The 16723-nt window shown below is 38.6% G+C and overlaps 1 protein-coding gene across 15 annotated transcripts in view; it reads right to left on the bottom strand.

Moving 5' to 3' along the window:
- Nucleotides 1–16723, bottom strand: part of FABP6 (fatty acid binding protein 6) — a 38077-nt gene that overhangs the window by 11805 nt on the left and 9549 nt on the right. For 5 of the 15 annotated variants that reach the window (XM_065030048.1, XM_021289131.2, XM_065030046.1 and 2 more), the window contains 2 exons: nt 16254–16382; nt 2099–2185 (listed from right to left, as the gene is read on the bottom strand). The exons of 2 other annotated variants lie outside the window; for them this stretch is intronic. Coding sequence is in view for 2 of the 13 variants with exons in the window: in XM_065030045.1 (XP_064886117.1) it covers nt 2099–2185; nt 16254–16382 (216 nt within the window). In the remaining 11 variants the exon portion in view is untranslated. Of the gene's footprint in view, nt 1–2098; nt 2186–4608; nt 7110–7138; nt 7262–16253; nt 16383–16723 lie in introns of those variants that run through there. 8 more of the 15 variants (XM_065030049.1, XM_065030053.1, XM_065030051.1 and 5 more) reach the window with 6 other exon arrangements.

The raw sequence follows: 16723 nt of genomic DNA, 5'->3' as shown, positions 1-16723 counted from the left end.
TCTTCTCACATGATCACATCGACAGCTGTATAGGCATAATGCAAGTGTTGGCATGGAGAAGGGAACAAACAGCTGGTGGGATATTGGCACAAGGTGACTATGCCACTGAAAAATCCTCACTGTAATCATGGTCTGAGTTATACTTCATGACCTGTATTCAAAGAATAAAGAAGTCTAAACTGATAATTGTAAACAAGGTTCTGGAGAGGAAAATTAGAAAAATACTCATGCTAATTGAGCTAGTTCAGGTTCACTGAACAAATTTTCTGCAAGCTGAAGGCTCAGCACACGTTTTCCAAACTCATTATTTCCTACTGTCTCTTCAGAGTCCAACACCCAAGTAGATCAAGTCAGCACTCCTGGACTCAGAGGCACCAAAACAAAAACTAGGAGGAAAACCTCTGTTTTCATTGCAATCTTTTCTAGACTTGACAGCACTCTATACAATTTCCTGTCTTTGTTACTCTAGCAGGCAGTTTACTGTCCCTACTACATAAAAATGCTTTACTTTCTAGTTTAAATTATTGCATTGTTAGTCTAAGCCTGTTTGCATGTGTGCCAGCACTGCCCCATCTGTGAAGCAGAACTTCTTTCTCTGAGTTTACCACAAACTGCTTTAGAGAGCAGTTACATCCTCTTTTTTTTTAGTCTGGTAAATAAATTGGGCTAAGGCATGCAACACTGTTAGACACTTCTTAAATGTCAGACTTTCTCTTATCATCCAAGTATTCTTCTTCACTCACTCCAATTTCAGATAACCTTTTTGGAACAGAGGTGACTGGGGCCTACAACATTTTCCAGCTCAACAGCAAGTTTCACTGGCACACTCCCTACCTTTTAAACCAAGATCATTAACAGACATACTAAAATGTTTGGTTTTACAGGAAAATCGATACCAGCAACTTCTTGTGGATCTGATTGTTCTTTTCTTTCTTTGGGATTCTCCCCTTTAATTAGTTATCATATACTAAATTTTATCAAGTGCATATAATTCAATGGTAATGGGGACTGATAGCAGAAATACAAAGCTATCTTGATGATCAAGTTTTAGTAACGACAACAGAAGACGTGAAGATTTTTATTATGCCAGTTCTGACTCATGTTAATCTGAAAATACATAGTAAAACTAATTTTGGCTACTATCAATTTGGCTTACACAAAAGTGTTAAAATTTCTTTGAAATACCATTTTTTGATTAAAAGACACCATAGAACATTCTGAACCTCAATGGTTTTAGTCTAACAGACAATTTTTTAAAAGTTGCTAAAAAGAAAGATACAGTTTAACCTTATCTGTAGAATCTTCTGGTGAAAGCAAACTGAGTTAAAGATACTACCTTTATATATTTCTTTGTTCTATATATTTATAATAGAAGTATCTAACAGAAAGTCACTATACTTCTAAAGACGGTTTGTGACATCACTCAAGATAGGAATCATTATACCTGCTCTTTCAGACTTTTCTGAACAAAACCCAATAGTCACCTCCCCTTTATCTACACCGTTCATGTGACATGTTGTAAAGATTTTATTACTTAATAGTATCTATATGATTGTACTTGCTGACACATCAGGACAACATGGCTCCAAATGGGAGCTTATCCTCAAGGTAATCTAGTCTAATTTGGAGAGTTCTCTCACATGGCTGTGGTCCTCTAAGTAATCCCCAGTCACCATCAAAATTGGGGAAAAAAGTCATGTACCAATATAAGGTGAATGTGCACTGTACCTGCATTTAACATTAGTGGGAACTGAGAGCAGGGAGGGCAACTGAACACAACAGGCTGCTGCCACCACACACCACCAACACAAAAATCAAATTCTTTCTTAGCCACAATGTATTTTGAAAGTATCATGCTCTAGAAGCCTCCACTCTACAGCTATAGTTGCCTACAAAATTTGCACGGTGATTTATTCAAATGAGGCTTAGAAGGCAGTAGGATGAACATCGGATGAAGCCAGGACCCAGTGTTTCAGGAACTTATCCTGTTTCTGCAACACAAACTGGAGTTCTCACAGCTGGACAACTTGCTGACACCAGTCCCAGAGCTTATTGTGTGCACTGAACTGCCGTGCATGTTCTACAGCGTTATCCCTACCTCTCTGCCTCTTCCACAGTGCCGGGCAACTGCACTCCAGCGACAGCAGTCACTCCACCAGGATCATCACAGAAAGCTTTGCTCCACCTAACAAACCAAGAAACAGCGGGTTTAGCGTATATCATGTCGATTTAGGCTTTCTTGGAGAAATGCTGCATAGACCTTGCCTTTAACTAAGTTTACTGAAGTCACTAAAGAACAATATGTAACACCATGTTTTAACTTGTTCTTTCTGTAGGGATTCTGCTAAGAGCTGCATTGTTTCCTCCCAAACAAGTCATGTTATGAAACAATAAATCTGTTTTTAAGTGCTACCCGCTATACAGAAGAGAGAGGTTTTCAAAAATCTACAGAGATATAAGGAACACTGGAAATGGAAAGTTCTTTAAAAAAATAAAATTATACACAAATGATTTTCCTTTCTTAATTTTACTCACAATATTGGCTTATTAAGCATAGGCTACTGATGTGTAGCCCATGGATAATAAGGAAAGAAATGTTGGACTTTTAAAAACAAACATTATCTACTTAATAAAAGACTACTATTCAGTCTTGCAAGACAACGTATTTATTAACTGAGAACCTAACAGGAACTGGAGGTGTTCAGGATTTTGTAGAACTTTAACACAAGAGATTTCTTCCCGTTGGAAAGGAGTTGTTTAAAAAATGACCACATTTTGAAGTACGGAGACACAGGAGTTTTCCACTTGCTTCTGTTTCTGCCTTACACTGTTGAAAGAAAAACTTATTCTTTTCAAGTACTGTTTAAAGGAAAAACAAAGACATTAAAAGCTTCTGCCTTTTCCTTGTTTTTCCTTTATTTTATGGAATCAATGTGCTGAGAGTCAGTCCAGAGAGACATGTAAGGATATCGCTGCAATACCCATGGCCAACCTCATTTTACTGAATATATTACTAAAGCTGCCTCCTTAGAAAATATTCCTAACTTGCAGTGTAGATGTTAAATTACATTATCTCTGATAAACATGCAAGTTTACACATAGCTTATGTAATAAAAAGTTTATCTTTCTTGTTGCAACATTTTTTTGCATCTCATGCTGCTTCTGGATTTTTTAAAAAATCACAGTTAACACTACAAAAAAATAAATATTTTTAATTTGTTATAAAACAAGCACATTTTTATAAACATCTGAAATGTTTGTTTTCAAATCCACTAATGCATTATATACAAGTGCCTTTTGATAACTGTATCTTGATACCAGTCCTACTCCCTTCGCCTTTCCCCTCTAGTTGGGGATATTCAGAGCATTTTCTTTAGCATATTGCAGAGTTTACTCCATAACACATATGATGAAAAAAATGCAGCCTAGCAATAGGTGCTGAGCAAGGTGTTAACTTTCCGGTTCAATAAGACAATTCCCTGCTTATAAATACAGATATGTGTTTTGCACATCTCAAAACTTTCTAGGTCATTCCAATAAATTGAAATGTAACTTTTGATTTTGAAACAGACGGTTTCTACCCCCCTTAGTATACTGCAATTTCACAACTTCCTTATTTTGATGCATCTTTACCCCTGTAATGTCAACATCTCTGTATCTGGATCATTAATGGTTACTGAAGCAAATACATAAAGCTGCAGAGCTAAAGAAAGGCCAAATTCCCCACTTGGCCTGCCAGGGGAACTCCTTCTCCTGCCAGGGTTACTCAGAGTTCAGTATGCATGGAATAAACACAGCACATGTTATTATGCATCCTGCTTTCCAGACTGCTGCTCCCCAGCCCTCCATCATTAAAGCACTAGTGCTGTATCTCAAATACAGATTATGTAGTTTGCCTCAGGTCACATGAGAGGGGATTAATAGCCAGAAATCCTGCTTCACTGCTGTCTGTTAAAACAATAGACACCCTCCATCTTTTAGATGTAACGGTTTCCCCAGCACATTGCCCCGTATCTCTACCGGTTTTCCTGAAGTGTATTAACCTCCATCTATCGCACTTGTAAAGCCTGCTGCTTTATTTGTGCACATAAACCCCACGCACAGTTCAATTCTGCTGTTCTAAAGGATTCCTTCAGCTGCAGTTCCTGAATCTCTGTTAAGAGGAACATTAAATTTAGATGCTATTTTTTTTTGAAGGCACGCCTGTTTTGCAGTTGACTTTTTCTTATATTTTAAAATCATGTTTACTAGTTCCCTCCCATCTCCTTCACTCTCTCAAGCTTTTCCTCGGCTCTCTTCTGCAGCTCACCTGAAGAGTTAGCTGCAGCAGACAGCTGTCTGAGGATGGTGAGAAGCTGTTTGCTACCCCAGGAAGCTAAACAAACAAGGATTCTGTCTCAATGAATCTCAAAGGCAGACAGGAGACACAGTATTTAAGTGTTTTTTCTTTGCATATAAATACTCTTTTGGGCTTCAGCTATGCTTCAATGTGCATGATGCACAGTCACATCTCTCTGCATATTTTACAACAATCTGAAATTGGTTATATTTCCTTATATATATTTAACAGGAGAGAGTTTTTTAGCAGAGAAAACGCATACATCTCACCTGCCATTTCTTCACCATCTCCAAAACAAGCAGATCTTTGCATCTGCTTGTTCTACTCATTGCTTTTATTACATCTAGTGTGTAGTATCCCTCTTCCGATGGCTTTATTCATTCTCGAGTTGGTCAGCAATGAACTTGCTGTTATTAACCAAACAACACTGATGTAAAACTGGGAAAATGAGACTACGTGGTTAACAGCTGTGATTTTATCTTCAAGAGAAATATGGCTTATTCCAGAGTTTAAGTTTCCTTCTGGAATCGGAAGGAAAATCTGGAAAACACTTCAAAATCTTAACTTCCACTTGGAATTTTCTTTCTTCATAGTATCACACAACAGCTGTTTTCCTCCTAAATAATGAGAAAGCAGTAGGGAAGTGAAACACTAAGCAGTGATAATTGCTTATTTTTTTAAACTTAATACTTAACCTAAACTTGCATTTTTTGAATGACTCGATTTGGTAACATACACAGATCACTTATCATTCTCAGGATGCTTAAAAATGTGGATGTTTAGGTCAGTGACTGGATAGGGTGCTAACTTCCCAATATTCTGGTTCCTCAGACAGAAAATGCTTTGACAAAATCAGCACAAAGTGCAAAAACCAGTTGCATCCACTGTTAATGAAGGATTCTAGTGCCCTGGACTATCTTTGTGACTCCCTCGGTGAGCACGCTGAGCTGGCTCTAAACCCAGCCTGGATTTCTGGGTGTGTTTCTCCAGAGTAGCATGGCCTGTTGGAACAGCCTCTGAAAACCCAGTGGAGACACATCTGTGTCACAAGCCACACTGCCACCTCGTGATAGAGCATCAGTTCTGCTTCTGCGCTGAACAGACCTTCAAATAGGCCACACATGGCCTTCTGTGCCAAAATCTGTGGCTTAGAAGTCTAGTTACAGCTTGTGTCCTAAAAGACAGGAGATTTAACAAAACAAAGGTACTTAAGCTTTTCCTGCATGATACTGGAATTTTTGTTGTATTTGCAAAATAGGCAGATTATTAAGTATATTGACTGAAAATGCTACACTGCATTTGTTTCACAGTGAGTCTTCCACTCACCTGCAAAGCTCTTTTTGTGCCAGAAGCACCTGATAAGATTCTGTAAACAAGCCACTGTCACTTTTGCTTGAGTCTACTCTGCTAACACAACGGGGCTCTCTGGCTGCAGGTTGCTAAGGACTGCCTTGCAACACACCACTGCCTTGGTTGAAGGTGGGCTGCCTTTTGTTTTCATTGTGTTTTTTTCATTTTGCTTCTTGATAGAATGCCAAATTCTTCATGTAGAATAAGCCATGATTATGATTCCTGCATGCAAAGACAGGATGATGGCAAGATTGGGCTTTACCATAAAAATCCCTCTCAACTTGCTAACGCAGAGGAGTGTGATGCAGACATTCTGATATTGATTTGGAACGGTAAGGTCTGTCTCTGAAGACTAAAATATTAATTTCTTCAGCCCTTTGTGATTATTACTAATTCTTTACAGTTCTAGTAAGCTTTTCTCCTGAAGCTGTCAATATCTTCTACAAATAATACATTACAAAGGCCAGAGGAACTGAGCTAGTCCTTTTCTCAAGGTCAGAGAGTGACGTCTGTGGGTCCAATACTGCTTAGAACACCTTCTCTGATGATTGTTGAGTTTCTGTTGTGATCATGGGGTAGTCTTCAGCGGTCTGCTGGATATAAACCACTATCCTGTTGCAGGCAGGCTGAGATAATTGTTTGAAGAGAATTATCGTTTATTCTGCTCTATTCATCTCCTTTGAATGTTATGCTCATGTAAGTCTGTGATGCTTTACCTACCAATATTAACTATTTAATTATTTCCATTTTGGCAGACAGGATAGGGGAGAAACAAAAATGCTGAAAAAGAGAAAATAAGATGGGAAAGAAGGCTAACATATAGAAAAAATAGAGCTAATGCAAAACAGGAGCAGGTCCCCCACTGAGCAATACTGTAATAGGCAATAGAACACTTGATCATTAAGTACAGCAGCTCATGCAATACTTAAAGGATTAAATCTCTGGTTTGCCTACATTTATATGCCTGGCTTTCCTCTTGCCACCTGTGGAAATGCTAATACTTAATGGTACGATGTATGAGGAGAGGCTGAAAGAACTGTGTCTCTTCTGCTTGCAGAAATGAAGTCAAAGGGGAGACCTTACTGCATCTACAACTGCAGGAAAGAGAGAAGATGGAGTCAGACACTTCCCAGAGGCATGCTGAGAAGAGGAGGAAGAACAGAGACAACTGGAAATATGAGAAATTCTATTAGCTATTATGAACTTTTTTTTTTTTTAATTAAATCATGAGGCAGGTGAAATCCTGGAACAGGTAGCCCAGAGGGGTTGTGGAATCTGCATCCTTGGCAGCGGTCAAGACTCAAGTGGAGATGGCCTTGCCCATCTAAACTTTAAGGCATCATGCCTTTAACTAGACATGTTTTGAGTGTAGGGTTGGACTAGATGACCTCTGGAGGCCCCTTCCAACCTAAATTATGAGTCTACAACAATACAATCAATCATTTCTACCTTGGCCATGGAGCCCAATGAAAAATGTCCTTCGTCCACAGAGGAAAGTCACAAAATACAAGCATGAAACAGATTCTGTTTCTTTGCTCCATCTCAGAAGTTATACTTGACAGAAACCTGGAAAATAATTTTAAAATGCTTTAAACCACCTATAAAGTTAATTCTTTTACCAAGGATTAAAAATAGTGTAATTCGCCTTGATTTTTTTTTTTGTTTATTACTATGCAAATGAATTTTGACAAAGTTAGTTTACCAAAACTGTTCGCTTACTAGAAAATGTAGTATTTAAATAATGGCTTTATAACAGTAATTTGATAAGATGATAAAATTAACAAAATTTTTGAAAATATTGCAGAAAAAAATTAAAAGTACTGGAAATCTTTAAAAAGTATCAAAAACCCCACTCTCATTCAAAATATAACATTTTTCTGCAGAGGAACTTCATCCTCTGAGAGTATATGCCTCTCAAAAGTCTTAATCTTTGTGAAAAGATGATTGACTATGAAAATGCCCTTCCACTGCTGCACAATGCCTTGCAATTATTGCTATCTCCAGGGACTGGCATAGAAAAAAATATATTGCTAATCACACATGCATGGACTATGATACAAAATCTGCGTGCACAATATGGATTTGAAAGCCAAGAGGAATATATTGGTTTCCACTGTCGATTTCAAAACCATCAATCTACATTTCTATAAGGCTTTTCTACAAGTGATCTGTACTCTTAGGCCCAGTTTATACCTTGGTTTTGTGGGGTTTTTTATCTGCACTGTTGTCCCACAGCATTACTATTTGTAACTGAAGTGTCACTAAGAGCTTTTTGGCCAGAGGCATTTAGACCTTCTGTGCCCTAACTCTTCCCAGCTGCTCACTGCCTCCAGCTTCCTCCTGGAAGAAATGCTTATTAGATTATTGTTACATGCTGCTATTCTTTGCTTGCACAAAGGCGGACCAGAGGGCTAGACAGAAGATCTGCTTTCCCTCCCCTCTTCAGGCTCTTCAAAGCTGACGTTTGCTCAGAAAAGATGTATGGACTATGTAGGTCCCTGCATAAAGGAGTAATTATTGCAGAGAGGCACGGAATGACTAGGGTGGCTACTGGCCACTAAGTGATGTTCACAAGGCTGGAAGCAGCAGGAGAGGTTTTTGTAACTGAGGACTGAAGGAAAGCAGAAATGTAGACCAGTATAGGGAGCAGCAGCGAGAGGTATCACATGTCTTCTTCATTCCTGAGGAAAGATGATCAAGCTAGAATTTATACGGGGTCATCACAGTACAAAAAAGTCAGGAAGAGAAATGGCTTGAAGCAGCTCCCCAGCACCTCGCTGCTGTGCACAGAGTAAGCTGACAAGCAGGAATCTGGTGAGCTAAGAACACAACCACTGCAGGTCCCCTCTGCTCGGTCGCCCGTAACCAGAATCTCAGCTGAAATAGCAGCAAACAGTGAAATCCTTTCAGTACTGATTTTCAGTCTCTGTTTGAGAAAGAATCCTTCTCCTACAATAATGGTATTTTTTGAAAGGTTTGTTTTGTCTGGCCAGTGCCTTCTCTTTTTCGTCATTGTGACCTACATACAGACATGATCCAAATAAAAAATTAAAGAGAAAGAGAGCTTTCTGTGACATTGCTTGGCTGAGCCAGCTCTGGAGTTGCTGTGGCCTCTTATTATTTTTTTCACACAGGATCAGATATAAGTTTATATAATTTTCTTTTCTTCTTCGCTATCACAATGAATGTTTAAATATTTCTCTTAAAAAAACATCTAATTTACCCACTGAGGGTGCCATTGCCGGACACATCCTTGCTACTCATACACTGATACTTTAAAAAAAAAAGCCTTGAGTTATGCTTCTGTCGGAATAAAACACAGGACTGAGGCACACAATGAAGTTGCTGTGGGTTAACACATTACCACTGAGCCACAGTAACTGAGACATGGGTTCCCTCAGCTGCCTGCCAACATGCAGTACAACATGTTACCTTAAATCATTTTCACCAAGACACTTTGATGAGGTTTGGATGGCACAAGAAATTACTCTAGGGATATGGAATCCAACCCCTGCTATAACTTATATTTAAATCAAGACTGGTAGGATCATTACTACCTGATGAGTGCTCATTAAGCCTGGGTGAGATAAATTTGGTAGTCAGTTCAGCTCGCAGTGGCTGGAGACTTGCTGCAAACTGATTTCATAGCACAAAGGTCTATTCCATTTGGAATAACTCAGGCTGTGAACTGATGATCTCTGTCTGGATCACCGGCTGGAAGCAGAGTTGTACTGCTGTTCCAGAACATGCAATTCACTCCCACTGCTGGCACCATTTTGACGAACAAAAGAAAAACCAAGAACTGAGCTGCCCTGAAGGATCCTCTGCTTTGTGATTTGTCCCTGCAGGTCAGGGCTGCGTCTCCCCAGTACAGCAAGGGGCACTGTCAGGGCTCCTGATTTACCTGCATTCCGGGCATGAACAAAGAAGCGTGGATCCCACTGCGGTCAGTCTGGCACCTCTCACCAGCCCTGCATTACTCAGCAGAGAGAAACAACAGGCATTTCAGCACAGTGAAGGAGAAGCAGCTGGCCAGAGGATGGAGGAATAGAAAGCAGCAATTACACTATTATGGCTATCAAACAAGCCCACATCACTCTTACTTGTGCTTGGGGGTGCAAGGCCAGCTCATATCCACCTTTGCTGCTGATTGTTTTTTTGACAGAAATTGCTCCCTAAACAGTCATGTTCGGCGATTATTTGTCTCCTTCCTTCTTCTGCTGATTACAGCCAGACTGGGATATCCCTGATCCGCATAGAAATTAATATTTTAAAAGTCAGTGCTGTCCTCTAAGGGGCCTGTGCACCATTAGGTCTCCAGATTTACTGCACTAGCAAAGAACAGTGTAGTAATGAGGTAGCAGCAATAGGCTACAAATGAGGAGAAAAGAGCTAAAAGGAAAGGATTTTGTCTTGGTACACAACTGACTGTAAACTAAAATTATCATTGAGGTCCTGCCTTTATATAAAGAATTTTCACCAAATTTTGTAACCATGCTCATAGACCCAACTCTGTATTATAGTAACTCTTCTTGATTCTTGACTTAGCACGTGCACTGTATTTTGCCTGTGATCATGAATAACCAGAAAGCACCACTATCGAAAAAGAAAGCATATTTAAACATGTTTTTTTATGTGTTACTCTGTTATATCACATTCTACTGTTTTCTAGGTCTCTGCATGAGAAGTTTTCCCACAGCTAACAGCAGTTTGTGCAAAATAGTAACTATTCCCTGTGGTATACGACAGTAGCACAGATTTTCCCAGAACTATTGAGAAAGCACAGATATTAATTGCAATATGTGCACTCAGGCTGATACAATTGGCAACAAAAATGCTAACGAATGCAAGGAATTGTGTTCTCACTGTGCAAGATGTGTCACAGCCTCATCACCCGCCTTCAGAGTTTAAAGTCCACTGTCTGTTTCCATGTTGTTAATTATCCCAGTTTCTCCACAAAAGAATGTTCAAGTCCAAGACACCATCTCAAACCTATTCCCTTCTGAGTGTATTGCTTTACATTAATCCAAAACCAATCACACAACACAAGTACTGGTCCATTTTTCCTGCCCATTCCTCTCTCTCATACCTCTCTCTGGCCATTCACCAGCTCTGTGAACAGAAGAGCCCTGAAATCCAGTTATATTCAACCTTGACTCACTGGGCGGACCTTCTCTCCCATATAAAGCTTTGTGGTTGCTTTATGCCTATAATGATGGGCTCTACTCGCGTAGCTGTCGGCATTGTCTCATTTTTTCCATCATTTGGGAATGATTCAAGAACTTATTTTGGCTTGACCAGATCTGACTCACCCTGAGTGACATCAGAATCAAACTGAGATTGGTGTAGAACAAGCAAAACTATAGTCAAAGTCTTTCCACTGATGTGACAAATAATTCCTGGCCTCCAATCTGAATGCAGAAGCAGTATTTATCTGGGCCATCACTGGTCCAAGCTTTTATCAACTAGCCAATATGATTTTTTTCTGGGGGAAAAACATAATGAATATCACTAATCACTTTCATATTAAATTTATGCCATAGAGGAAAAAGCCCTTACAATTACAAAAATCTCACTATACCACAGAGATAAAATTTAAGAAACCCATTCATACATATATATGAACCCCTGGTGAAAAAAACAGAAAAATAGTGTCAAATTTCTTCAGTTACAATGTATTAAAATAGACATTAGTTTTGAACTATAAAATACTATTTTCTTTTAACAGAGTGGCTTACATAAGCATTTAAGATGTTCATATTTCATACATGAGACAGTTGCAAAGTCTGTTATATGCCTGCAAGTACAGGGTAGGCCAGGTTATGAAATCTGCATTAAGGGACAGAGCCAGGTGAAAAACATCGGGCAAAATTCCAAGGGTTTCACTGAACACTTGTTCAATTCTTTGCCGGTCAAACTCTTGTTGAAATCAATGGGAATTTTGCCTAAGCAGAGATCAAGGAACATAAATGCTCAAAAACAAGCAAACGAACAAAAATATTACCAAAAAAGTTGGATTATTGAAAATACAAAAATGCTACAATCACAGAATGTAAGTCTAATGTACTACTTACATGCAGTTCGTGACACATGCCATCTCTAGGCTTAGGCTGTGAAAACCAGTGTTTGTTTTTCTTCTGATTCATTCCTTTCTGATCAACATTTGATATGATCCTACTATTGTATGAGTGCTATCAATGCTTCTTTACTAAAAAATCAAAGCAAAATTTCTATTGAAAAACACGTAATGGATTGGATTTAAGTTTAGAAAAATCCTAAAGTAGCAGAATTTGACCTGTCTACAACTTGATTGCAGCATCTCATGAGCTAGGGGCATCGATGCCTAATGATTGCTGTTTATTCATTTTAAGGACATTAACTTCCTAACTTTTTGCATGAGGGCAAACCTTTGGGGAAAAAAGAAGTTACTCAGAGTAACACTGAAGTTTAGGTAGCTAATTTTTCTTCTGGAGACACCAGTAGTTTAGACATCTAATGTAAAAAAAGCATATCTATCTGTCTTTTTTCAAGAGAGCCTCAGTGAAAGTAATTTGATAGCACAAGGCAACTGAATAACTATATCAATCATGTTATTAACAAAAATGCATCAAATCAGAAGTTGCTCCTAAATGCATCTTCCCCAAAGGTATGGAGGGTGCTTTGTGATGATTGATTATATTCCGATTATTGAATTTTAAACAATACTGATTTTCATATCTTTGATTCTTAATCTCAGAGAGGATATTGTCTCCTTCCTTCTGTTCCTTCCCCTGCACTGCTAAGATATTTCACTGCTTTAGCATTTATAAAGAATCCTAACTGCAACTTCTCCATTATCTTTAAGAGGCAGCATGATATAATAATGTTGATTCTTTTGGGACACAAACCCCATTGCATTGCATGATTCACTATACCTTAGTTAATACAGAAATGTGTCACTTGATAGGATACTTAATGAAAATCAAGAACATTTTTGTCATTCAAATGGATGCCAAAGCAGAACAAACTGACCACTCCCAGACATACACTAGATTGAAGTACAAGAACCGGTGATGGAACATTCAGTAAACATAACATCTAACCGATAGAGTAATCACAGTGGGGTGAAAGTAATACCAAGAGCCAGTGGTGCTCCAACATTGATTATCTAGACTGCAGAACACAAACACGCAAAAAACGAACCTTGTATAAAATGCAGATTGCTCAGAAGCAGTGTTGCAGTTCTAAATCATTCTCAATCTTTCCCCCATAATAAATAGAATGACATGGTACAGTTCATTTGGTTTTCCCCTCTCTTTATTCCATTAGTTAGCTTGAACCTAAATAGATAAATCCCATAATCTTGCAAAAAAAAGCAGTTGTCAATATGTCCTTTTTCAGAATGAAGTACCTCTATTGCAGTTTAATTTCTATATTTTTCAAGCTAGTATAAACTATGCTGGGAAAAAATGCATTTTTAAATAAGTTCTCCGTGTTTTTGCAGCCTATGCCTACTAGAAGCATGAAGAAAAACAACCGCACTTCTAACCAACCATTACAGTGAACAGAAATAAATTTAGGCTGGCAAAGGTATCTTTTCCTAGCATAGTATGTACTATTCAGCATGGTGGTTTTAGCTGTAGTAGGGAGGAACTCCATCTGTTAAAATAAACTGTGCTACACAGCTTCATCAGCATATCCTTGGTACTGCAGACTTGGCCCTTATTCTGTGACAAGCTTCCACATGAGGAATTAGATTAGTACAACTATAGAGAAATGCAGCATGGTTACACCAACATCTTTCCTCACTCCTCACAAGGATGGCAAAACAGCGGTTGAAGGCTTGTATTTTTCTTTTTATTATTTGCTGGGGGGTGGAGAGAGTTTCAGTCAGACAACTCTAGAAATAAGAGAATTTGCATTATAAAAGATACTAACACTGCATCGTCCTTCATACGTAATTAAAGATTTTACATTACTGCTATTACCGCGGTGAAATAACATCATGTGTTTGAACACTGTACACTATTTTCATGCATTCTACTCCCATTTAAGAATCTGCAGTAGCTACTATTCAAGTTTCCTTCCCGAAGGCAGGCATATTACTTTACTTCAACTTATTCTCTAGTATTTAAATTAGCCAGTAACTAAAAACAAACCACAAAATGTGACGACATTGAGCATTTGCCTAGAAAATACATTCTGTGCTTTAATTACAGCTTTGAAACTCCTGATCTACAAATACCCCAAGAAACCTTGTAGAAAATACTATACAGTCTCAGTAAATTCCACACTAAGACTTGATGTTAACCAGACAGAAAAAGACGGGACTTTGATACATGACAAAAATGCAAGCATTCCTGCTAACTTCAACAATAGTATAAAAATTGGGCTTTTGCAGCTTTAGAAGTCACTTGACCAATGGAAGAATTGCAAAAGTCTGAACAAGCCCATTCCAGCTCTCTGACAGAGACACATTCACAAAGTCCTGAATTCGGCCTTGCTGTCAGAGCACACAAGCTGTGCACAGCTCCAGAAAACTGGGTGATGTGGGGAAAAACATCCCATGAGACAACACAGCCTTCCTGCTTAGATCCTTGTAATGCCCACCCCCAAAATGAAACAGTTAAAATTTCACTGAAATGCTCTGAAACCCTGTTCAACATCCCAAAATCACCTGTCAAAACTCTTCACGGATTCTTGCTAACATAATAACTCACTGAATATAAACAAGAATCCAGCTCTGCACGTTATGCTCTGGCAAAACTTCCATTGACTTCAACTGTCAAATAGAACACAGACAATGATCACGATAAACAATAAATGCAGAGGCTCATACATAAGATCCAACCACTCTTATCTTACAGAGTGCAGTTAAAAGGAATAAACAATGTTTTGCAAATTTTCAAGATAAATTCTAATTCTATTCATTTTCTGCCTTAGTGTTCCCAATAGATAGATATGTAGAAGTCATGGCCAAACACAGGCTGAGTGACACAGTGACAGAGGTGTTATACCTTGGCATTTGTAATTTTATGGACTTTCTGTCTGCGACAGGACCAAGGAAAAAGGATTTCTTAGAATGTCCATTTTCACTCTGTCACTCCAAACCTACATTCTGGAAACTTTTGGACAAGCAACATCTACCATCTTGCAAACTTTTCCGCTCATCACCATGTGTCCTTTTCACTGACAGGATAATCAAGTCTCTTATTTTAGTCATCTCTGACATGGTTTTGTGGGCCAGCTGCCAAGCATTTACACTGGCATAACAAACCACAGTGGTTTACTGATGACAGTATTAGAACCACGGCCTCTTTTCTTTGGGGATCATAAAATGCTTTTCCTATGGCTATAAGACTTGATAAAGGAAGTCTCTGAATGAGGGCAACACAATTTCCGAACCATTGACAACCAAGCACACCCTTGAAAGACAACAGAGCAAGCTCTTAGCTTGGAGAATTCTTTCTCTTGATGTGCAAACCAATTGCAAATGGTGTTTTCTCAGAGTTAGAAGTTACAAGATTAGGTAATGGTAAGAAAATGTGTATCAGATGTGAATAAAATAGAGGTGATACACTTTTCCTTGTTTTGAAATACACTGAGCACAACAGGCACTACAACTTAAGGTCTACAAGAAAATGGAACATGAGGTGCTGACAAGAATAAAGATGTGTAAGAGAACAGAATGTGATATATTGAAGAGAACAAAATGGTTTATGAGCTAGAAAGAATTAGAGTGGTTAGACGTGCAGATAATCAGGAACTTCATAATCAGGACCTAACGTTCATGTTGTCATTTCACTGTGTTAATGATTGAACTCTGCAGTCTTTTGGCCAGACTGTGCCTTTTAAGTACTCTTATTTCAGGGAGCACTGAAAGTCACTGCATGCCAAGCATATTTTACTGTCAATACGCAGGGGAACGTTTGTGTCCTGAAAGCAGCACAACATTTTCTTCCTTGCATACTTAATGCTCGCAGGGTTTTAGCAAAGAAAGGTCTCTACAACTCCAGACTAACCAAGCCTGGTTAGACACTGGCACAAATACAAAATTGCTGATGGAATTAAGGCATGTGACCTCACAATGTTATAGCACAGCTATCCTTTATTTCCCACCTGGAACTCCAAGCATCACACATTTCTTGAGGCAAATGGAAAGCTGCTCAGCACAGGACAAAGAAAGAGAGAGATTCTGCAAGATTGACTTCACTGTTAAAGATGAGGTAGGATGAGAGCTGAATGCTACCTGCATACCCCTAGGCTACTGACAAGACCACAAACATGTCCTCAGCTAGTTCTCATTTTAGGGAAAGAAAGTAAGGGGTAAGAAGGACCTTAATTTGAATAGCTACAAATTTGTACTGTCTTCCAAAGAAAGTGAGGACATATGGACACAACTCTCCCAATCCAACCCCTTTCCCAAAATGATCACTGAGAGCAATCTCTGTAGCTTATTGCCCTATGTATTCTGTCTCAATAACTGTGATATTTAAATTAATGAGAAACTTATTTTTATTAAACACTAGGTACCATTAATTACTTTTATCAAGAATGAAAAAACAGAATAGACAGAGACACATACAGTGTGAGGGAGGTTTCCAAGATGAGAAGAGCTGAAAATACTTGTCTGTGATGACAGTGTTTCTTGACTTGGTAAACCGTGCATGTCAGATGAGGCCTGAGGAAGTAAGAGAGTGGATAAAAGGGAACTCTGGAAAGACAGAAAGAAAAGAGAAACAGATAAAGAATTAATGCGAATGAATCCTCTAGCAAAATGTTACCAGAAAAAAACTCCAGGAAAAAAGTCTGGCATTGAAAACGACTAACCGCATTTTTATTCTAATTTTAGTGCGAGAGCATCTGATAAAGAGAAGAAATGTGCATATCGGGCAGAGAGACATTAGCATACACAAATGGGCCATGGCCTCTCCAACTGTTGTGTGTGTGTTTGCAGACACCATGAGGGACAAATTCATCCCCAGTGTAACTGGATTTACAAGTCAGTGAAATTGTATCAGTAATGATTATTATCCTGAATATCTTTATATTGAT

The sequence above is a fragment of the Columba livia genome, chromosome 14 (genome assembly GCF_036013475.1).
Source record: "Columba livia isolate bColLiv1 breed racing homer chromosome 14, bColLiv1.pat.W.v2, whole genome shotgun sequence".
In the NCBI taxonomy this organism is placed as follows: domain Eukaryota; kingdom Metazoa; phylum Chordata; class Aves; order Columbiformes; family Columbidae; genus Columba; species Columba livia.
This window is presented reverse-complemented; position numbering and strand designations above follow the sequence as displayed.